The 24,283-nt window shown below is 46.7% G+C and overlaps 1 protein-coding gene across 2 annotated transcripts in view; it reads left to right on the plus strand.

Annotated features, from left to right (window-relative positions):
• spns2 (SPNS lysolipid transporter 2, sphingosine-1-phosphate) overlaps positions 1-24,283 on the plus strand; it is a 67,386-nt gene that overhangs the window by 13,294 nt on the left and 29,809 nt on the right. For both annotated transcript variants that reach the window (XM_054754339.1, XM_054754341.1), the window contains exons 2-3: positions 10,322-10,387; positions 22,922-23,058. In XM_054754339.1, coding sequence (XP_054610314.1) covers positions 10,322-10,387; positions 22,922-23,058 — 203 coding nt within the window. The remainder of the gene's footprint in view (positions 1-10,321; positions 10,388-22,921; positions 23,059-24,283) is intronic.

A 24,283-nucleotide genomic window follows, 5' to 3' on the forward strand; every position in this document is an offset into this window, starting at 1 on the left:
AACTACGTAATATACAACTGATGTCTGACTTATTTCAAAGTCAAATTGAAGCTCCAAGTGAAATATCTGATTGTGTGGTCTTGTTCGTGCCATTTGGATGCTGCCTTTTAATTGATGCATGATTTGTATGCGTGCAGTCACGTTATTCCTCACTTCCTCGATAAATTCCTCTAAAATGCACTTTGGATGTGTAATTATGTGTATTCATGTTTCAAAAGATGACAGGCGAGTTTACTAAAACAATCCATTTGATTGGTTTGACTTGAAAGAAAGTATTCAAAAATTCAATTGGAATAAATAAATCTAAAAGTAAAAATGACTGAAATAAAAGTTTAAAACAAGTCTAAAAATAAATTAAGGAATAATAAAAAGAAATATAAAAAAATACTTAAAATAAAAAAATTAATAAAAATGACTTATATAAAAGTGTAAAAAATATAAAAAATGTTGACTGAAATACAAGTTTTTAAAAACTCTAAATAAATTAAGGAATAATAAAAATAAATATAAAAAATACTTAAAAGATGAAAAAAATAATTAAATAAAGATGACTTATATAAACCCCTCCGTGAATCACCACCTTACCGTGGTGGAGGGGTTTGTGTGCCCGAGTGATCCTAGGAGCTATGTTGTCTGGGGCTATATGCCCCTGGTAGGGTCTCCCAAGGCAAACAGGTCCTGGGTGACGGACCAGACCAAGAGTGATTCAGAAGACCCCTATGAATAAACACACGAGGAGAGACCGCACCTCGCCCGGAAGTGGGATACCGGGGCCTCACCCTGGAGCCAGGCCTGGGGGAGGGGCTCGCAGGCGAGCGTCTGGTGGTCGGGCTTTCACCCGTGGGACCCGGCCGGGCTCAGCCCGAAGAAGCCACACGGGATCTCCCCCCCGTAGACCCACCACCTGCGGGGGCAAGCATAAGGGTCCGGTGCATTGCGTTTTGGGTGGCGGTCGAGGGCGGGCACCTAGGCGACCTGGTCTTCGGCGGCCAAATCTGGTTCTTGGGACATGGAACGTCACTTCTCTGGCGGGGAAGGAGCCCGAACTTGTGAGAGAGGTTGAGACATTCCGACTAGATATAGTCGGACTCACCTCGACCCACAGTTTGGGTTCTGGATCCAAACTCCTCGAGAGGGGTTGGACCTTGTTCTACTCTGGAGTTGCTGCAGGGGAGAGGCGGCGAGCTGGTGTGGGCTTATTAATAGCCCCCCGGCTCGGTGCCTCTGTGTTGGAGTCATCCCCGGTAAACGAGAGGGTCATTTCCCTACGCCTTCGGGTTGGGGAAAGGGTCCTGACTGTCGTTTGTGCGTACGCGCCAAACGGCAGTTCAGAGTACCCAGCCTTCCTGGAGTCCATCAGAGGGGTGCTGGAGAGCACCCCAACTGGTGACTCTGTCGTTTTGCTGGGAGACTTCAACGCCCATGTGGGCAATGACAGTGTGACCTGGAGGGGCGTGATTGGGAGGAACGGCCTCCCCGATCTGAACCCGTGCGGTGTGATGTTGTTGGACTTCTGTGCGAACCACAGTTTGTCCATCACAAACACCATGTTCCAGCATAAGGATGTCCATAAGTGCACATGGCACCAGGACACCCTAGGCCGCAGGTCTATGATCGACTTTGTAGTCGTATCATCAGACCTGCGTCCGCATGTTTTGGACACACGGGTAAAGAGAGGGGCTGAGCTGTCAACTGATCACCACCTGGTGATGATTTGGATTAGATGGCGGGGGAGGATGCCGGACAGACCCGGGAGACCCAAACGTGTAGTGAGGGTGTGCTGGGAACGTTTGGCAGAGTCTCCTGTTCGTCGAGTCTTCAGCTCTCACCTCCGGCAGAGCTTCTCCTGCATCCCGGGGGAGGACGAGGATATCGAGTCCGAATGGGCTCTATTCCGTGCCTCCATTGCTGAGGCAGCCGATCGGAGCTGCGGCCGCAAGGTGGTCGGTGCCAGTCGTGGCGGCAAGCCCCGAACCCGATGGTGGACACCAGAGGTCAGGGCTGCCGTCAAGCTGAAGAAGGAGTCCTATCGAGCATGGATGGCTTGTGGGACTCCTGAAGCAGCTGACGGGTACCGGCAGGACAAGCGGCACGCGGCTTCGGCGGTGATCGAGGCAAAAACTCGGGTGTGGGAGGAGTTCGGTGAGGCCATGGAACACGACTTTCGGTCGGCCTCGAAGAGGTTCTGGCAAACCGTCCGGCGCCTCAGAAAGGGGAAGCAGTGCCCGGTCCACACTGTTTACAGTGGGGACGGGAGCCTGCTGACCTCGACTGAGGATATAGTTGGGCGGTGGAAGGAATACTTTGAGGCCCTTCTCAATCCCACTGACATACCTTCCCTAGAGGAAGCAGAGACTGAGGATACGAACGCGGACAGTTCCATCACCGTGGCTGAGGTATCTGGGGTAGTCAAAATGCTCCCCAGTGGCAAAGCTCCGGGGGTGGACGAGTTTCGCCCTGAATTCCTCAAGGCTTTGGATGTTGCGGGACTGTCTTGGCTGACACGTCTCTTCAACATTGCGTGGAAGTCGGGAACAGTACCTCTGGATTGGCAGACTGGGGTGGTGGTCCCCCTTTTCAAGAAGGGTGACCGGAGGGTGTGTTCCAACTATAGGGGGATCACACTCCTCAGCCTCCCTGGGAAAGTCTATTCCAGGGTGCTGGAGAGAAGGGTACGACCGTTAATCGAACCTCGGCTACAGGAGGTGCAATGTGGTTTTCGTCCTGGTCGCGGAACACTGGACCAGCTCTACACCCTTGCAAGGGTCCTGGAGGGTACTTGGGAGTTTGCCCAACCGGTCTACATGTGCTTTGTGGACCTGGAAAAGGCATTCGACCGTGTCCCTCGCGGTGTCCTGTGGGGGGTGCTCCGGGAGTATGGGATTGGTGGCGCGCTACTACGTGCCATTCAGTCCTTGTACAACCGGAGCAGGAGCCTGGTTCGCATTGCCAGTAGTAAGTCAAGCCTGTTTCCGGTGAACGTTGGCCTCCGCCAAGGCTGCCCTTTGTCACCGATTCTGTTCATAATTTTCATGGACAGAATTTCTAGGCGCAGCCAAGGTGTCGAGGGAGTCCAGTTCGGGGGCACTAGGATCTCATCTCTGCTATTTGCAGACGATGTGGTCCTGATGGCCTCATCGAGCTGTGACCTGCAGCGTTTACTGGGACGGTTTGCATCTGAGTGTGAAGCTTCTGGGATGAGACTCAGCACCTCCAAATCCGAGGCCATGGTTCTCAGTCGGAAAAGGGTGGATTGCTCCCTCCGGGTTGGGAATGAGGTCCTGCCCCAGGTGGAGGAGTTCAAGTATCTCGGGGTCTTGTTCACGAGTGAGGGAAGGTTGGAGCGTGAGGTCGATAGGCGGATCGGCGCAGCGTCTGCAGTAATGCAGTCGCTGTACCGGACCGTCGTGGTGAAGAGAGAGTTGAGCCGGAAGGCAAAGCTCTCAATTTACCGATCGATCTATGTTCCCACCCTCACCTATGGCCATGAGCTTTGGGTCATGACCGAAAGAACGAGATCGCGGATACAAGCAGCTGAAATGAGTTTTCTTCGTAGGGTAGCGGGACTCACCCTAAGAGACAGGGTGAGGAGCTCGGTTATCCGAGAGGAGCTCAGAGTAGAGCCGCTGCTCCTTCACATCGAGAGGAGCCAGCTGAGGTGGCTCGGGCATCTAGTCCGGATGCCTCCCGGACACCTCCCTGGTGAGGTGTTTCGGGCATGCCCAGCCGGGAGAAGGCCCCGGGGAAGACCTAGGACACGCTGGAGGGATTATGTCTCACAGCTGGCCTGGGAACGCCTCGGTGTCCTCCCGGTGGAGCTGGAGGAGGTGGTCGGGGACCGGGAAGTCTGGGCTTCCCTACTGAGACTGCTGCCCCCGCGACCCGGACCCGGATAAGCGGAGGAAAATGGAATGGAATGGAATGGAATGACTTATATAAAAGTGCAAAAAATATAAAAAATATTGACTGAAATAAAAGTTTTTAAAAAGTCTAAATTAAGAAATAATAAAAGTAGATAAAAAAATACATGATAAAAAAATAAATAAAAAGACTTACATAAAAGTGCCTACAAATATAAAAAAATATTGAGTGAAATAAAAGTTTTAAAAATCTAAAAAAAAAAAATGAAGGAATAATAAAAGTAAATATGAAAATGTGGCTGCGTTAGGCGCCGTTTGACCGATGATCGCACCGTGAGCCTCGGAAACTCCCCGTACTCCGTCAAGTGTTTGTTCTTCAAATGCCGTATTTTTCTCAATGAAAGCTTTTGAACGTGCTCCCCCGAGCCGGGTATGCAGGTAACTTCCACGTGGTTGTTTTGTTTTGGCACGTCTGCGCAGTGTGAAGGAAAGTGGCAGGAGGACGCTGCCCAAGACGTTAGTAAGTCGGGGACGCTGCACTGCACGCAGGGGTCGCTAGGGGCTGCGGGCTGCAGTCGTATTAGCCACAGGTGATCGGATTGAAAGGCATGTATCATGCGCGTTTTCACGGAAATCTTCCAACACTGATTAGATCGGAGCATCCCTACTCTACACTGATGCTCTTTTATTCTATTATGTGGATTTATGATGTAAACAGCAAGTAGTGCTGACTTAGTTAGTGACTTAGTTAGTGACTTAGTCAGTGCCGCTGGCGTTCAACCCCGCACGTTCATCCCGGTAAATGCCACATTTGTGCTATGTTGACTAATTTACGCGTCCTTTCCGCTCACTCAAAAATGGGGTCACAAAGGCAGACTTTATGAGAGGGCGGAATAAGTGTCAGCTCTGCATGGCACCGACTTTGTATGACCTCTCTGTGTGCGGCTGCACGGAGCATGCGACAGTTCAGCAGCACAACACCGTCTCAAAAGACGAGGAGTTTAAAGATGCTCAAGTGTGGAGTGCTGCTGTGGTTGTGGCTACTTCCTGCTCAGGGAGGATGATGAACAGGCAGGCGGTTCCATTACCTGGGGGCGGGCTGTTCACCTGGAGGGGGTCGGTGTATTACTACAGGCGTGGCTCACAGTAGCCGGCCGGTTAGTGTACATTGCTGTAGTTGAGTAATCAGTTCAGTCAGGTGTGTCCACATTCCTCTGAGGGCTCTTGCACCAAGCTCGCATGCACAGAACTTCCCCGGGGATCTGAGAAAAATCATTAACTTTGTTTTAATGAGATGAATCCACCGAGGAATACGGGAGGCCCACAAAGTCACCTTACTACAAATTGAAACCATGATCAGAAAAGCAAAATGATGAGATGTGTTCGTGGGATTTGTGGTTATCAAATTTTTGAATCCCATTCCATGAGCGCACGATGGATTCAGTTGCCCGGCCACAAAGATACGGCACAACAAGACCCCTGATGCCATCCATGGCAACAAGTCATGCTTAGTACACTTCCATTTATCAAAAGACAGAAATGAGCTTGAATATGTGCCCCCCATCTTGGTTTGCTTTTGTAATAAATGAGTTGGAACGTAATGAGACTTCATGGGATTTGTGGTGCTTTTGGTTTGTGGCTGCGTTTGCCCTCTGCACTGTAAACTTCAACAGCTAGAAGGGCAGTAGTAGAAAAAGACTGTTCAATTCCTGTGTGGCTGCTTGACCTTTATCTTTTTGGAATACCCGCACCGACGTCGCCATGGCAACCACTCTAAGTGCCTCCGGCTCAGCCGAGGATTTGTCTTTGTGGTACCTCATCGTCAGACACATTTTACAATTTCTGCCGCTGCTGCGTTTCTTCCAAACATCGGCGCTACCTGTGAGCGAAATGTATAAAAGAATTGACGGGAGAAAAAACATAATGGGGGGGGGGTTTAGAGAAACAGAGTGGACAATGTTTGTTCTGCAAGCTTTAAGGGCCTCGCTGAGAGTGGAGATGATAGTTCTGATAGGCTGCGACACAAACAAAGAGCTACTTGCTCTCTGGAGTCCGTTACAGATTAGCACCGTTCATTACGCAGCTCGCTGCACTTGAGTATAGTGTAAAAACACACTTTGCACCTTAGATTATTCAACGTTTAGCATTTTTGATTCTACATGTAAAGACAGCAGAAGGTGATTGCGACGCCCATAAAAATTAGGGGTGCAGCAGTTACAATTTTCTGGGTGGTCATCAATCACGAGGCGCGTCACTACAACAAATTTTGCTGGTCGATCACTATGCTACAAATTATTGTCGATAATCGATATTATCGATATTAACATTTTTTACAACATTTTTTTCCATTAATTATTGTCATGAGAGGTGTAATTCACGTTTGAACCACTTGATGGTACTCAAGTATAGCATACCTGTGTGAGTCACATTAGCTTGACACTGAAGTTGCCTGTATATATGTTGTTTAAAATGCACGCCATATAATCGTATTGAATGGTTGCATTTCTTTTGCAATGTAGCGAGCGACATCGTCTGTGAGCAAACAAACAAAACATGCACAGGTTACACCACGGGCCTGATCTGATCTGAAAATTACGGTAATTTCCTCGTAGTAGCTTTGCACTTTTCACTGCTCATAAGCGCTAACAGGCTCTTATCTCTGGCTAGCTTTAGCTTTGTTTCAGATCTTTGCGGAGGTAGATAAGCTTGCTGGATGTAAGGATTGACTGATCGCTGCTCCACCAAAATGAAGGAAATGGCTGCTGTATGCTTTTGACACTCTAATAGCGCCTGTACAGCAGCTGATAGGTTCCCAAAATAGTCTGCAATAAGGGAAATCCATGAAGTAGCCAACTTTATACAAGAATATACTGTATGTTTTAAGGCTGTAAAAGCCCTCACCATACACGTTATACACTTTTCTCAAGCAGGCGTTAACATTTTCTCACATTTCTCTCATGTTTAAATACAATTTGAATGATCAACTTACTAGTTTGGACACAAGAAATTTGCTGATTTGCTGTACAGTGTTGGCGGGTCACTGCGTAGTCTGTCGCTGTTTAACGGGTTTTTTTAGTGCTTTTATGAACGCAGTTCCAAAGCCGAGCCTGGCCCTTTAAGAAGAACTGCATTATGGGAAGTTTAGTGTCTATCATTGTTTTCTGCGTTCTGATTGGCTGTAGACCATTGTCCTCAATCTCCTGCGTCATCGCTAGCTTGCTTGCTTGCTAGCTTGTAGACGGATCTTGGGTTCGTCTGCAGTGGACAAAAAGGCACGGTCACAGGCGTGAAATACTCGTGAGTGACGAGTCTTGATGATTCAAATTCAAAGGAAGGTTTGAACTTTTTTGAGATCGTATAAACAAGAGAGAAATGTGAGAAAATGTTGCTGCCTGTCTGTGAAAAGTGCATAAAGTGTATGGTGAGGGGCTTTACAGCTTTAAATCATATAGAATCATTGTAAAAAATGAAGTTGGCTGCTTTGTGGATTTCACTTTTCGTGGGCTATTTTGGGAACCGATCACTTTATACGAATGAGTGGCTGTTAGCCTCTTTCATCCACCTCTTTTGTTAGCCCCAAGCTGCAATCAGCCGGATCCACCTTTGTTGTCAGGTAATTGTGTGGTGTGTGTCGACAGCCGTGGCACACACGTATGTACGTCGGCATCAATCCCATAGCCCCCCCTCCCCGCCAACCCCTTGTGCCCCCAGTGCGTGTTCGCAGACTTCTTCTAGCCCAATTAGAGTAGAAATGACGGACATTTGTGGTTGGATGTCTTGACTCTCACAGTCTGCATTTAGGGATGACAACATCGTGTCATCATCATGCAGTCATCGTGTGCGGTTCAGTAGATCAGCTCCACAACCACCTTTCCGCTCTTTTTATTCCTCTTGGGCAACAATCATGAGTAAAAATGGTTCAGGTTTAGAAATGGAATGTGACGTATGGAATCGGATTTTTATCCCCGATTCACCCCGTCTGGAGCTGGTTATCCTTGAAAAAATGGAAAAAGACTTCTGTGCAGAAGTTTGTTTCTTCTTTTGTTGTATTGTTTTTACTGCTGTGTGAACTGCTCACAAGGAAACATCAATCGATCAATCAGGGGGTTGGTTTCACACTTGGGATAAGAAGACATTCTGAATTCATCTGTGCTCCCAATTTTGTGGGAATAGTTTGTGTTTCTGCAGCCTCCATAATGGAATGCACTACGGATACTCGTTTCTTTACTTCTCACTTTCTCAGGGTAAGGTAACACTTTGGTCCACATAGCGGGAATTTACCTAACTTTTCAAACACAGAAACAAGTTTGTCAACACCTGCCGGCATAGCGAGAGAACCTGATCATCTACTTGGTTGTGATCTTTGTCGTGATTCTTCATTCGGGCTGCGACTAGCGGCTGTTTCGTCAAATAGTCATCGCCTATTGAAACCATTCATCGACTGCTTATTACGGATTGCTTATTGTAAAAAAAAGAACAACCGCTTAAATTAACCCTCAGGGAATAAATTGAAAAATGTTTTTGTCAGTTTGTGCTAATATTAAGAAGCCACACTGCGCTGCTAGCCACGCTTCTTCCGATACAAAAGGCAGGATACAAATTCAGGTGAAAACAGTTTGGAAAACTGTGCTTTCTTTGGAATTTTGCCCATCATCCACAATCCTTATGTGAGACATGAACACATATGTCTTCCTCTTTTCTGTGTGTTCTAGAAGATATAAAAACAGCTAAAAAGACGCAGCTAAGACACTTATTGCACCTATAAAGCCTTCTGAAAAAAGCTCCACAAAGCGCCGACAACGCTCCTTTTCCATAGTATCATGTGACGTGCATATCAACCAAGCCACAGCGACATTGTTGTTATTATTATGAACGTTGTTACGCCAATCGAGCTACGTTGCTGGCGTATTAAATTGACGGCTAGCTAGCCGGCTAGCGACTGACTTGCTTCACCACACACTCGCCTCCGGCTATTATTATAATTTCAGTACCAAAGAGGTAACACTAAATATTGGAGCTGCTGCTGTGTTTTTGTTTGTAGTCATTGGTTTCTATGCTTCTATGTGAAACCGGTGCACCCAGGAAGGTAATCCTTAAAAGGAACGAAATAGGGCAAAATACCGTCCTGTTCCTGTTACTACATGGTCACAGCATGGACATAAAACCATAAAACCAGGTTGGAGGCTTTTGGAGGTGTTTTAATAGCGGCCTTTGTAGGCGGCATAGGCGTGTCCCGTTCCGTGCATTAATGAGCTGTTTCTTTTTATCTGTTTTCATGTCTTTAGAACGCACGGAAAACAGAAAGACGTGCGTTCATGTCTCACATCAGGATTGTGGATGATGGGCAAAATTCCAAATACAAAGTGCAGTTTTCCTTGAAGGTGTATTTGGGGAAAGTTCCTATAAAGGTTCCTGTTCATGGACTCCTTAACGCTCGTATACAAATGTCTCAAATAGTAGGACCATGAAGGGTTTTATTTAACTGACTAATCCTTAAGTTTAACATGTGTTTTTAGATGTATTTGCATACCAAGTCTAGGGAAACCCACATCCCAGTACCTGTTACATCCATGTCATCAAGGCATGATAGCAATGCGCACTACGTGCATGTTGTTCATTTCTGCAAAAGTGTGCTTGGGTTACAGTAGCAGGCTTCAGATGCCTTCAGGGACCTTGCGGACTCTCGCACTACAGCGCCGCTGATCGCCTGTGAGACTGATTATTTATGTTTAACCTCACTGCAGCTTTGTCTGGCGACTTCCTTCCAGAGCTGCTCATGAGACAAAACATGTTCGGGAAAGTTAAATGACTTAAAATGACATACAGTGTTGTTTGGGGTGTAAAGGTACACAAAATTCCAAAAATTAGGGTGCCTCGAAAAGTGTTACAAAATCTAATCCGTTATTATTATTGTAATTATTATTATTCTATTATTCTAATTCAGATATACCGTCAGATTAGGCTGTCATGATAACAAATTCTGCTGGTTGATAATTGTGCTACAAATTATCGTCAATAATCGATATTATCGTCAACATATTTTGAGACAATTTTTTAATAATTGTTGTCATGAGAGGTGTAATCCACATTAGCTTGACACAGAAGTTGCCTGTATGTACTGTATGTTGTGTAAAATGTATGCCATATACAGTATGCCATATGACCGTAGTGAATGGTTGCGTTTCTTTTGCAACACGCACAGACGGATGCAGAGCGAACCCTCTTGTCGTCCAGCCTGTGTGGCACGCACACACACACACACATGCACATGTCAATTTACCGAGGGCGTCATAATTACCGACCTGTTTTTTTTTTTTTATTCATTCGATGAACCCGATTTATCGATTATGGTGACGGGCCTACGTCAGATCAACGTGCACTCCACTCCATCCGTCACGACTCTTCTAAACGAATGACGACTGTCTTGTAAACTCATTACCATTTTCCTCTCTTGTTTGCAGGCGTGGCGCAAGACATCCAGAAGCATTACGAGGTGTCTGACAGCGGAGTTGCCTTGTTGCAAACAGGTATGTCTTCTTCACTGCAGTCATTTTGGTGCTGACATACATTCTCTTTGTTGTGCACGTACAGTGGAAGAGTACAGTGGTAACGCAACCTCGGCAAATGCTAATTATATAAAGAAGCAGGTGCAGAATATGCTGACAAAAATGGGTTTTATGATGTGTCAGTGCTGTATTGGGTCTCCTTAGGTTCAGGGAATGATGTGTTTTTTACTTGATGAGCATGTGCACCGGTCTCCCTGTTACTCGCTGGCATATCTTCAAAATGGCTTGCTTTTTATGAAGGTCTTACGTTAAAGTAAATAGTTACATAATGGTGCGTTAATGGGGTGTTCTGGGAGCAGGCATCGCCTTACTCCAGCAGCAGCAGCACGGCGAGAAAGGAAAACAAATCTGAAACTGGGACTCGAGGCAGGCTGCTTCCTGAGTACTGGCATGCACGTCGCCATAATGTGTGTGCACCTTGGCTGAGGGCAGGGTTTCCTCCAATCTCGACCCTAATGAATCCACCTTTTTAGGGAGATACCTTGCAAAGCCCTCTTATTGGAGGACAGGAGCCGGTCTTGTCTCAGTGTGGCCTCAGAGTCATTTCAACGCCATCGGTCGTGCACACAAAGCGCCATTGAGGCCGAGCAGGCCGGCCTGGGTTTGGGAAAGAATACAGCTCAGTGTTTCCTGCTTTGCTGGATGTTCCTAGACTAACTTGGGGTGACCTCAGTGGTGTCTTCAAGACTAAAATACCATCCAGGGGAAAAAAGCAGAAAACACTTAAATCATTTGTTTTTTTCCACTTGAAAACCCATTTCATCGCTCCTGAATCTAATTTTCACCCAATTCCATTGTAGCGTGTCAGATATTTTTTCTCCTGGGTTTTATTGCTCTGCCGTGTGACAGCCTCGTACCAACACCTCTGCAGCACATGTTGCAACACAAGACTTGTATGGAATGCTAACAAGAAACACTTTGACTCATATCTGTTTGGATGGGACGTTAATTAGAGTTATTTGCACACTCGCACACGCTGGCCTGACTTGCCCTCCATGGCGGCTGCGTTTTGACGACTCCGAAAGGCACCCAGCCGGCAGTGCTAAAAGTAGCAGACCTGCGTGCGGTGTTGTTTGGCCTGTCTCGGCCTGTTGTGGCTCAGACTCCGCTTGGCCCCTGATCCCCAGACGACCTTTCCTCACAACAGACTGAGGAATGCTAGATGTCCAGGCTTGTGATCTGTGGGAGCGGGTGGGCACGGTCCGGGAGCCTAGGTGTGAAGGGGAGGTTATGGGGTGATGTAATGAGGGTGCTTGGACGTGTGACTCTTACAGTATGCACGTCCCCTCCGGTTCACCACTCCCCTCTCCACCTAACTTCCTTCCCCAAGGAGAACAATCCCAGCCTCTGTGAGCACCTGCAGGCCAGACCTGCTCTGCCTTCACTCCCTCCTCGCCGCCTTTGTCATGTTAGCTCCCCTCCACCTGGGAACACAAACTGTCAGGCGAGGTGTTTGACAGGCAGTGGGCGTTGTCTCGCTTTCCTCACACCTTTAACAAAAATGCCTGAACCCTGCGTGGGACGGTGACATGGCATGGGTTCCCGGTGCACTCAAACCTATTTGACCCTGGTGTCCTTCAACATTATTGAGACCTTTTTAGCTGAACAGAATCTGGCAGAATACCATGAAACTCTACGTGCAGGTATTGAATCAGAACGCAGGGCCTGTCTCTTTGCTCTGATCATCCAATCAGAACTGGGAGCCTGCAAGCTGGTCCTGAGGGGCGAATCAGAAGTCTGATGCTGCCCCATAGCTAACAGTGTGTACGTGACAGCCAACGCTGCTGATTCTGAAGGCTGTGGGCAGATTCCGTAAACATGGCATCACACAGAAGCTGAAATCTGATTGGACAAAAAAGTAGGGCATGTACATGTACATTGCTGACCTTGACTACACGCCAGTTTTTCACCTTATTTTTTTATTCTGTTTTTATTAGTGCTGCCGCGAGTATTTGACGTAATCGACCTTGAAATTTAGTTGAGGTGTCGTTTCACTGCTGACCGGCCAATCAAACGTGTGCGATAGATACGGAGAGACCAGACGGCAAGGCGTAGTCGTAGGCAGAGGTGGGAGAAAGTCCGTGTTTTGCAAGTCTCAAGTGAGTCACAAGTCTCGAGTCAAGTCTTGAGTCAAAACAAGACAGGTCGAGTCAAGTCCGAAGTCAGAGGCTTGAAATGTTTGAGTCCTTAGAAGTCATGAGCGTTGTGACGTGTAGCATGTTGACACATCTCGCCGTTCATCACTGCCACTCTCTGGCATCTTCTTGAACCTGATTGGACGTTAGTAGATGCGTTCACTGAGATTCTGGGGAGAACTTATTGGTTGTCTTATTGGGTGTCTTGCTGGAAATGACATAATAACACATTTTACTCAACACTCTCACTGAAAATGTCACGTATTTCCAAGTCATTAAGCGAAAGTCTGAGTCAAGTCCTCAATCAATGTTGTCAAAGTCCAAATGGATTTGCAAGTCTTGGGTGGTGTTGTCCAGTCGGGTCCAAAGCCAGTAGGTGGTTATGTTTCGGTCGTTAGCGATGATGACCTTAACAATTCTGCAATGCACACAAACATTTTTCACAAAAATGGGGTCTCAAATTGAATGTCCGCGGTGACTTAAGCGGGCACTTTTTAATAAGAAGAAGAACTTGGTGTAGTAGGACTTGACGAAAAGGGTTGCTGCCATAAACGGGACCGACCAAGCTTAAGTTTCACTGTCCTCGCTTGTTTGACCAGTTGGGGCCGCCGTACTTCTTGCTGGCGTTTGCCAGTGCAGAATGAAGCTGCACAACAACACGTACACACAGAAGGCAAACGTTCACCTGAGAAAAGACCCTGAATACCACTCAGCTCTCCTACAAGTGCAAAGAACATTTCCCTTGGGATCACTAACTAGTTTAGAGATAACGGAGGAAAGAATAGTTGTCTTCAACAAGAAGCGGCTGTGGGATGATCATCCCCTGGGTCGGGGGGGGCTTTGCAGCCCCAATTATTTGTGGTATTTGGCCCTTCAAAAGGAGCTGAGACAAGACTTACTGACAAGAGGTATGTACGCGTGAGTGTCATTATTACCCGAGGGCGTGCGGCCTCAGCTCTCTCGTGAGAGGATGAGGTGTGCCTGGTTGTCAGCTAAAGATGATGTTTGAGCCTCAAGCTCCGTCACAGAGATGCTCTCACCTGAGCCCCGCAGACTCTCAGCTCTCCCGCTGGAAATGGGGGGTCTGCACTAATGGCCCTCAGGCTGTCTGAGGTGAGTGACGCTCTCACACAGCTGTGGGCCGGACTAGTCCCGCGGGCGTGGAGGGCAGGAAAGGTTAATGGAAGCGGGGTTTCACCTGGATGGTATTACCTTTGGTTCAGGGGAGTTTTTAGCCCGTTGGATAACCAGAGTTGTCCTTCTCTGTGTCACACAGGGTTTTGCACAAAGTGCTTTGAGGCAAATCAGAAATAAAGTCTTAATCGGATTAATTATCCCCAACTGGGACAGGGTGGAAGGCATGTTGGATGTACGGAGGCTTAATGGGGAGCCGGTGCTCCAAACGGCTGGCATACTGTCTCGTTCTGTGTGTGGCTGCCCACCTTGTCTGTAACGTGACACCCAGACATGCACGCTCTCACACACCAACTGACATGACGGCGCTCGGCTCTTAACGTGGTGTCAGTCTGTCACTGGGCTGCTATGTGAGCTCAAGGAATGGGGCCACAGGTGCCGTGGGAGACTTGCGCTGCCAAAACATCTCCCCACTTTTGAACTGGGAATGAATTTCATTGTGGTGGTTTATTTGCTCGACGATGGCGTTTCAGAGCGATGACATCTTTCCACGCAGGTGCTGAGTGTGTATTTACCGCAGTGACAGGGGAACCTTGTTTGCCATCATTGATCCGTTCCAGAAGGTCCAACTCTCAACCGAATCCATTTTTACAAAGAATGCAAATCCAATGACACGATTGTCAAAGACGCGATGTGGCAGTGCGATCCACTCGGACACAACACTTTATGTTTTGCTGTTTGTGTTATTTCTTGAATTCAATAGCGTTTCTCACCTTCTTGATGAAAAGGCTGCCACTTGCAACCGTCTTTGGCTCCGTTGTGGGTCATTTTGCAGCCGTGATGAACAGAAAAGCAGATGCTTGCGTGTTAGTTAGCAACGAACTACACAGTCAACCCCCGATGACATCACAAACGCACAACGGAGCTGACTGCCGGTTTGTGTTTCCATGTGTCAGTGTGCGTGAACACCTCATCAGCGCACGGCGCACGTTGCGTATTAGACGGAATAACAAGTTTTTCATCATTCTGTGTTTTTTTATCATTCCACGTATTAAAGATGATTAACGGATCTTACCTATAGTGTCCCAAGTCTAAAAGGACCACTAGCCGGTCTTCACGGAGACTTGAGTCACCAACACGTGGGTGTCATGTACGTCCACCAGTCTGATCATTGTAGTTTATAAAATACTGCACCGTTCAATGGAAGCCTCCGTGGTTTCCTTCTCCGCAGTGAGAAGCCAATCAGTGCTTGATCAGCTGTTTTGCCCGCTCACAGCTGCTCCTATTTTGTCTCCTTCCCTAGTCACTATCCCTCGGTGCCTCTCTCTCTTCCTTTCTATCAGCAGTTTGGCAGCTGTCCTTTCCTCGTTGTCACCCCCCTCCCGGCACCTTACAAGAGTTTGAGAGACTCTGGGTTAAAGGCAAATGCAGCGGAGAAGAAAGACGCACCTGTGGCCAGCGGGGTTTAATCTTCTGCATTATTTATTCCCAAAGCCAAATCACTGCATGGCCCTCTCCTGCCGAGACCAGAATAGCAAGATGACCCGATGATTGGCCGACATCACCGCGGCGCGTCTACGTGTGTCTCTATATCAGGAATATTTTTATAGGCCACGTCTCGCAGGAGGGCAGCTGTGGCCCACCATTGGAACGCCGCTCCCTTTCACTTCCTGTCGACAAAGCAATAACGCCGCTGATGAGCGACTTTAAAAAGCACGCTATCAAAGTAATCACCGCTTATTTGTCGAATCAGCGCAAGTGACCTCGGCCAAGGAGACTCCAGTTAAGCCCCAAATGATTTGTATTTGATGAACAGGTGTCTTTTGCCTGGAAGTTACGCAAGAAAGTGGCAAAAGACTACAGTGTTCACGTCAAACATCCACCGTTTTCATCAAGAACTTCATGATGGATTTGTGGAATTTGCATCATTGGCTATGAGGCATTTGCAAAGAAAAGCAGAACAAATACGTCCATAGCGGGCCTGTGGCTGTTTTTGTCATTTCAAAAGCAGTCATTTCAGAAGGATAAGGTCAAAATATTAATTGAACAAATTTGTATATTTTTTTTTTGTGAATTACAGCTTTTCAGCCTTGGCGGAGGTCTTTGCTCTTACTGCGTTGTTTACATCATCCCACCAAGCATTTGAGTATGAGAGCATCATTTGTGGCTTTTTTTGTTTTGCTTCTCTTGAAAAAAAGAACACGATTGATTGCCCGGCGCCATTGGAAGCTCAATTAGGCACACACACACACACACACACACACACACACACACACACACCCACACACCCACACACAACCACTGCAGTCAATCACGTGGACTTTTATAGTGCGCATGAAGCCAGTCAAGGTCAAAGACGGAGCTGGTGCTCACCAAGAGTGTGTGTCCCCTTTAAGACGAGTGTGCCAGCTGTATTTTCCATATCCCATTAGCGTAACAACAAGGATAGCCCAAATTCAAACAAGCAGGGTCGGCTGTCGTCACCGTTATGCCGGCTGCTCCAGTGTGCGCTAACGGGAAACAAACGAAAAGTCCTCGCTGTGCTGGGCTGGATTTTTTTGTCCTCCGCTGTGCCACCAGTCACAGTGAGCAACCCTGAGAAAAAAATCATTTTTTGTTATTCGTGCAGCCTCGAAAAGCAGTGCATCTTATTCGTAGCACATGTGTGGCTAATAAGCAATACAGCAGATGATGCTCTTCCTAATTCCCCCCAGCTGCAGCTCTCACCCTGACCAGGTAGTCCAGATCAACTGCAGCTGTGCTATGCGCCAGCCGCCAGCTCGGAGAAGCGGGAAGATTGGATACAATAAAAGAGGGTTTAAGCGGGAGTTTCGGGGCGCATTTAGCAGCTTCTGTGGGAATTATTTGTTCAGATGCAGGCGAGAGAGCAGCAAAATTTCCCAGACTTATCAAAAGGCAGCCGACGAATTGGTAACCCAACACGGGTCAAGACTCGAACAGAGGGGAGGGTTGTGGGGTAAACTCGTGGTAATGAGAAATGGCTGGAATGCGGGAATATATCGGGCGCCACATGAAGGGGAATCCCGAAGGCAGAATCCTGATATGCGTGAATGTCCAAATACAAGTGTCACAGCCTCCACAGGCGGTCCCATTAATCATGAGCGGAAGAAAAAGACTCCCAGCTGTGCACTTGACAGCGATAGCGCGCACTCACAGCAGCCTTACCGCACTGTGCAACATTTGTAACAGGAAGTATTGGAGTATGGTCGTGAACAGTCGACCAAAGTCACAACATGGACCAGAATTCCCCTTATTTTCCCTCTTTTTCCGGAAAATTTACAAACGCAAATGTTGACTGGTGTGATATTGTGAGGCCCAGAACCCAAAATAAACATTTACACACCACTGAAGCGCTACCTCTGGCAACCACAGGAGCAGAACATTTCATATTTGGATTTTATTTGACACTTTTTTAATTTGAGCCGCCTCAGCTGAATTTAGTCACAATTCCTTTAACCAGCGGTGTCCAAAGTGTGGCTTGGGGGCTATTTAAGACCCGTGGCTGATTTTTTATTGGCCCCCAGCACATTCTAAACAAGAAATTAAAAAAAACAACAGAAAAAATGAAAAATTTACAAGAAAAAAGTCAAAATTTAGAAGAAAAAAGTCCATCTAACGAAAAAAAGATGTAACTTTCCGAGAACAATGTTGTGATAAGGTGGGAAAACAATAATGTGTTGGCGTGGGACATGTCTGGCTGGGAAGACGAGGACTTGGCGTTGCAGTGAATAAACCAACTTGGCGCAAAGCTTCAGCCTCACAAAGGAAGAAAATGGTGGTAGAGGAGGTGCGCCATCACGAGGAGGCTGAAAGAAGCGCGAAGGCTGTCTGGTCTCTCTTGCCAAGGAGGGACAATGGATGAGGTGGGAAGGCGTGGAGAGGAGAAAGCTCACCTGGAGGCAGCTCTGGGAAACGGAAGCGAGCAACATCAGAGCTACAGTACATACTGTATGATGTGCTCCCGTCCCCCAATAAACCTTCACCGGAGGACCTGCGCCCGCTGCCCAAACCCAGCAACCCTCAAACACACTTGAGCAGTTGTAGGAGCAGAGGGCTGCTATTTCATACTTTCAAGGAGCGAGTGATGTACTGTGCACGTAGACTTCCTTAGATGTTTGAAGCATAAGCGTGTCAGCAGCAAACAGGGTGGAGGTTCTTGTCCTATGTTCCGCGCATCACGTGGAGTGTTGACAGGGTGACAGCAGACATGCGAAAGTGAACAGCTTTACATTGAGTTACCGCGGTTGCTTGGCAACGTCGCTCAAAATAGCAAAAGAAATCTCACTTGTTTCAGTGACTGCGCGCAGAAAACATTCACGTTAGGTAAATTCCTCACCATTTCGGTGTGAAAGTAAACACGAGTCCATGCAAGAGTGACGCTCGATCCAGAGCTGTCATACAAGCATACGTCATTCATAGTTGACTCTTCATGCAAACAGCAAGCTGATAAGTGAACGTGGGCAGGGACGCTGTATTTATGGGAAATCTAGCGATGCCATCAGCCCTGTCATGGAACCTGTCTGTGAACGGGACAATGTGGCTGATTGACACCGTCTAGCCTGCAGACACGTACAGACCTGCTGATTGTTGCACATGCTTCTCTTTGCTCCTCGGACCGTCTCCTCTTCTGGTGTGAACGGTCAAATTCCTCCAGCTTTTGTCTGTCCTGACTGTCAGGTTTCACGGCTGAAAGTTACTGTGAGAAATACGCCCCCCCTACGATAAGAGGAGTCAGTCACTTAATTTCTTGCGTCCAATCTCGTAAGTTGATCATTCAAATTGAACTTTGAGAGTGTTTAGACAAGAGGGGAATGTGATCAAATGTTGTGCCCGTCTGAGGAAAGCACAACAAGTGTATGGTGAGGGGTTATTCAGTATAATAACTGTACAAAAACACAGTTGGCTACTTTGCGGATTTCACTTATTGCGGGAACACTGTATCGTTATGGGTTGATAACAGTAATGAGGTGTTGGACAATATCAGTGTATCAAATATCGGTAAGACGGCAATGTCGAGCACCTGTACTTATTTCATAACTGCCCTTGAGACTTGGCTTTCAACACCTGCAAGCACGCAGGCGTTAACTTTCATGCTCGCCAATAAAAAGCTTTGCAGACGCACTTAAAAGCCTGACAAAGTATCATTGACTTCAAAGCTCTGTTTGCCAATCCGTCCCTTTTAGAGCGAGCAGAGACGATCCCATTCGAGCAGTCAAATGCGACGATTCGACTTGAATTCAAACAGATGGGTTGCAAAACAGCCGTCCCACAGCCGAGCCCCGCAGGTGCTGCCTCCCGGTGAATCCTGTGCTTCATGGGCGACGGTGTTTGCACAGGCTCAGTGAATAAACAGCACACGCCTAAACACACTCGCATAAACACAATCATTTCCTCCTGATGCTCTGTTCACTGTACCTTGTGTTCACAGGGTGAGTCATCTCAAGAGGTTTTGTTGCGCTGCTGGCCAATCAAAGCAAGACCTCGATGTCTGCCTCTACGTGTTGAAAGGATTTGGAATATGGGATTGGAGTTGCAGACGAGAATGATCGAATAATCAGTATTAATGAATGACTAGAACCTCGGGTTTTGTGGCGCCTCCAGCTGGCTGGACTGGCAGCATTCTCTTTTGGACACGTATGAAGTCACGTGTTTGAAGGTAGTGTTGGGTGTATACACAAAGGAACTCAGGTAGGGAGGGCCCTGTCACATCTATTCATCTAGAATTATGTGGGGGTTTCTTCACAAATTCATTTTCATTTTTTAGAATTTAGAATTTTAACCGTTCACACTTATTTTACCAGCATGGAGTGTGTGCTTTTATGACACTAAATGGAATGACATTTACAATCCTCATATTTATAGATGCCGTATACATCATTGGCCAATTGTATTCACTTTTTCAGAAAGGGACGCAGCTTGGCTAACTTTTCTAACGGAATGTCAGCCTCTGCACACTTTGCAACAAAATCCTGGACACACTGTAAAGTCTGTGCTTGTGGCTAAGCAAAGAAGCAATGAAATGCATGCTAAGCAGGCCCACTAACATTTTCTAAACATGAGGAATAATATGATGATGATTTGAATATAAGGCTCCATACGCCAGGACTGCACATGCTCCTCATTCAAAGGGTGTTTGTGTTGTTCATCAGTTAAGATGATGATGCCTTCATTGTGTCCATCAGGTCCTCTAACACAGCCTTTGGTCTGCCATGGAATGTTCTCAGACGGCTGTAATTGATGTATTTAGCTCACTTAGTGTCAGTGGGAAATATGCATGTCATTTGGAAAGAACAGGTTTGGCACGCCTTGATTCACCACGGTATGTCAGCCACGGAGTCCAGGGGACTTTTCTCCCCAGATAGGCCAGCAGGATGAGACTTAACCATTAACTTACAGCAAAGCCTGTCTCATGTGTGACGGTACCAACTCTCTCTTGCGTCTCGCATGCAGACCTAAATGCTACTTTTAAAAATAGGTGAACAAACTGAAGCATTTTAACCCCCAAATTAGATTTCCAAATCCTGTCCTCCCTTCCGGCCTGCAGCGTAAACATCCACACGACTGTTTTGGTTCTCCTGCTATATTAGCATCACAAGATTTACTATTTTTAAAGATCGCTGAGATTTGGGGACTTATCTCTGAAAGCTTTGTGTGGATCACACAAACATGTGGATTTGTCCCGTTTGGCTGAATAAACAGGAAGAAGGTGGATGGTTTGGAATGTGGCTTTTGCGGACGGGCAGCAATTTATGCATGATTCATATTTAAAGGCCGTTTAGCGGATGGTGTAGAGTACATTTCCACTTCCTGCTTGATGGCTACTGTATATAGATTTATGTACTGTATTTATATGTCATCTATTTACTGTACGTTTCATTCAGTGAGTTCCACATGACTTAGTTGGCATCGGTCATGTTGTCATACTGAACCACTACTCTGCTCCCAATTGAGACAAACAGTAGGAACGCACGTGTTAATGTCTTCTTTCAAGAAAGCATCCAAGTAAGCGAGCACTGCAGTCAGGAAGAAATCATTCAATGATAAATCTCCTTCATGAGACCCTCAATCCATCCGTTTTCTATGCCGCTTATCCTCATTAGGGTCGTGGGGTATGCTGGAGCCTATCCCAGCTGACTTTGGGTGAGAGGCGGGGTACACCCTGCACTGGTCGCCAGCCAATCACAGGGCACATATAGACAACGTGAGTCGCAATGTGTTGTGAACAATGAATAATAGGAGCGTGAGTGTGACTACAGTGCGGCCTGTAGATGTGCAAATCTTTTTTTCTCTTTACATTGAGTGGGTGCGGCTTGTATACCGGTGCGCTGTAGTCCGGAAATGACAGGAAAATGCCTCGCTGAAGTCCACCTCAGCATACAATGGTTGACTGAATAATTGTGAACACGATGTCCGGGGACCTGACTCTGCTTACGGGCGATAACGAGGCGTTAGGAATGGCGTATCTAATCAACAAATTACAATGTCAGAAGAAATCAAGACAAACGGTAGGGACTTTGCTAATGAGCTGAAATGGAGCCGTTAATGATGTTTTTGACAGGCTGCTAAAGAGGGAGTAATGATCTCCAGCCCCCATCTTTTAAAAGACATATGGACCAGCTGGGGGCACGTGTGTGTTCATGCTCGTGTCTTTCCAGCCTTGTGAGACGCAACCTCTCACATCCCAACCTGACTTGTCTTCATGTGGATATTTTTGCTGATCCTTGCAAGAAAAATGCAAGAATGGGCTTATTTTATACCATTAGACTGTGTGTGTGCGTGTGTGTGTGTGCATGTGTGTGTGTGCGTGCGTGTGTGCGTGTGTGTGTACAGTGTGTGTTAGTAAAGCTCCTCAGAGAGTTGGACCTGCAAGGAGCTGTCAACAGAGTCATTAAGCATTACGCAATCAGCGCCTACCACGTCGCCGCATACAGTACAGTCTCATGATGGAGGCAGACAAAATGCTGTAATATAGTGTGACTTGTTGTTGACCAGGGTATACCCTGCCCAAAGTCTGCTGGGATAGGCTCCAGCTCACCCCCCTTAACAGGATAATCCAACCAGTAATATTATTCCTACCGAACTACTGTGGTAGAATCCAGGTTAATATTGCAGTGCTTTTACTTTGAAGCTTGCTTTGCATCAAACAGGAACTCCCATTGTGCATGTCTTAGTGCCGTGTCATTAGACGGCAGTCACGATAATCGATAAATGGATTAACACAAAGTCGGTCATTTAGCTCAGCTTGGATGGGAAGAGGGTTTCACTCTGCACATTGATGAAGTCAGTCTCATGTTGGATGTTGGAGATTCGTCTCCGTCGCTGTAGATTTCACGTTGGCAGTTGGATGTTCGGCTCCGTAGCAACAGCGGTAGTTCCCCCTCACTGTGCCCCGACTGCTCTCTGTGGTGCGGGGAGCTCGCAGTTTGCACGGGAAGAAAGTGCGGAGGTATTTCCCCAGCGGACCGCTCATTCACAGGTCTCGGGCTGCTACAGTTGCATCTGCAATTGTATTTAAAAGCTGTTGATATTCCAATTATAATGTTAAATACTCGTGAGAAATTCAAGTTTATTGCTTCTGATGTGATGTACTTGTATTATTATGCCATATAATTCATGAAAAAAAATGCAGCCAATAATATCGATTATCGACAATAATGTGCAGGACAGTTTGCAACATTTGTTATTGTGACGGGCCTTGTAGTTATGTTGCTGTTCAGCGATAATGACGTTGGCAATACTACAACACATGTTGACATAAATTGACCTGCAATTTTATGTCAACAAAAAGATTCCCAAAAAGGGTTCAAAAAGGACGTGTTCATTACTGGTGTGTATCTGATTCCTGTCCCTTGTCCTGTTGAGCCTCTGAAAGTGGGATGCGTGTATCTTATATAACGTCCTCAACCCCTCCTCTTTTTTTGTTTTTTTCTCTTTCACTTTCCTCCTCTGCATCTTTATGCTGCCTACGTGTCAAAACAGCTGTCAGGAGCAAAACCGCTGCCCTTTCTGCTTCACAAAGATGCCAAAGTCAGATTGAGGGGATTAAAACGCTTGCCTGTCAATATTGATTAAATCCCAGGGAATGAGGCCTAACTAGTAAACACGTTTTAAAGCACTGAAGTTCCTTTCACTGAGACGTACGGCGTGGAGAAACCAGAGGATTCATGGCCGCTGTCTGTCTCATCATTTCTCCCTCCTTTCACAGTGTTCATCTGCAGCTTCATGGTGGCGGCTCCCATCTTCGGTTACCTGGGCGACCGCTTCAACAGGAAGGCCATCCTGAGCTGTGGCATTTTCTTTTGGTCGACCGTTACGCTGCTGAGCTCCTTCATCAGCGAAGACGTAAGTTGGAGCGACACGGTGGAACAAAGGCAGCGCATGTTAGTCCGACAGCGGCAAGCTCATTATTGCCGATATGCTTACGCTAAAACGATGGAAATGGAATGATACGCTTGAAACGCTTTGACTTGGCAGTGGAGGCTTTTTTTTGAACGTCTCTCTCTTCCAGCCCCTTCCAATTAACTAATGAAAGCATGTGCTTTGCCTCGGCTGCATCCCTTTTGGAGATCAGACTGTGGTTTCACTACCCTGACAGTTGGGGTTTGATATCTTTAAGAGCCTCTGTGTTCATTAAGCTATTCGATTACTCTCAGGGGCAATGAATGTGCACGCTAGCGTGTACGGTACTACCACAGCAAAAGGCAGAACCCACAAGTGAACAATATCAGCATTCAAGACAGCACAGGCTTAAGAATGTGATAGACTGTATGTTAATAGAGGGGGGGGGGGCTCACGCTGTTTCAGCCTGTGAGCTAATTTTAAAATGACCAAGCCCCAAAGATCTACCTTCTACTATAAACATAGAAAATATATAAATGTACTATATTAATACTATATGTACTATATTAACAGAATATCCAACGTGAACGTTGTCTGCATGCTGGTGGTGCGTTTTCTTCTTTTTGCGGGTGTCGAGTGGCGGCCAGCTTTGAGGCACATTAGCACACGTACCGTGTTGGAGTGCGGCCCAGAGTTACGAACGTGATACGGCAACCGGACTGGACCGATCTCGTGGCGGAAGCCAATTTGATCCGATCTTGAAAATACAGCAGATCGGCAGCCGTTCCCAACATTCCTACTCGAAAATGTTAAGACCAAACTCATTTTATACTTCTACGATTACAGTTGTACGTGCATAAAACAATTTGAAATGCATATAAATGATGAATGAACGTTTAAGGGTACTTCCACCTGGATTGAAGACGTGATTGCTGACAAAGATGGCGATGTGGCAGCAAGATCAACGCGGGCATCGCTTTCGTGTTTTGCTGTGAGTTGACTTGCGACATTCTTTGGCTCCATTGTGGCTTATTTTGCAGCCGTGATCAAAAGTGAGAAACGCTATTTTCCTTTCGTTTGTCATTTCTATGTGTTTCAAATTGTTTTCTGCGTGTAAAACTATCATTGGAAAACAATAAACCGTGTTTTGCGCTAACATTTTTAGCTTCCTGGAATGGATGAATTGAATTTGGATTATTTCTAATGGGAAGCGGTTCCACTGTACAGT

Source organism: Dunckerocampus dactyliophorus, chromosome 16 (assembly GCF_027744805.1).
Source record: "Dunckerocampus dactyliophorus isolate RoL2022-P2 chromosome 16, RoL_Ddac_1.1, whole genome shotgun sequence".
Taxonomy (NCBI): Eukaryota; Metazoa; Chordata; class Actinopteri; order Syngnathiformes; family Syngnathidae; genus Dunckerocampus; species Dunckerocampus dactyliophorus.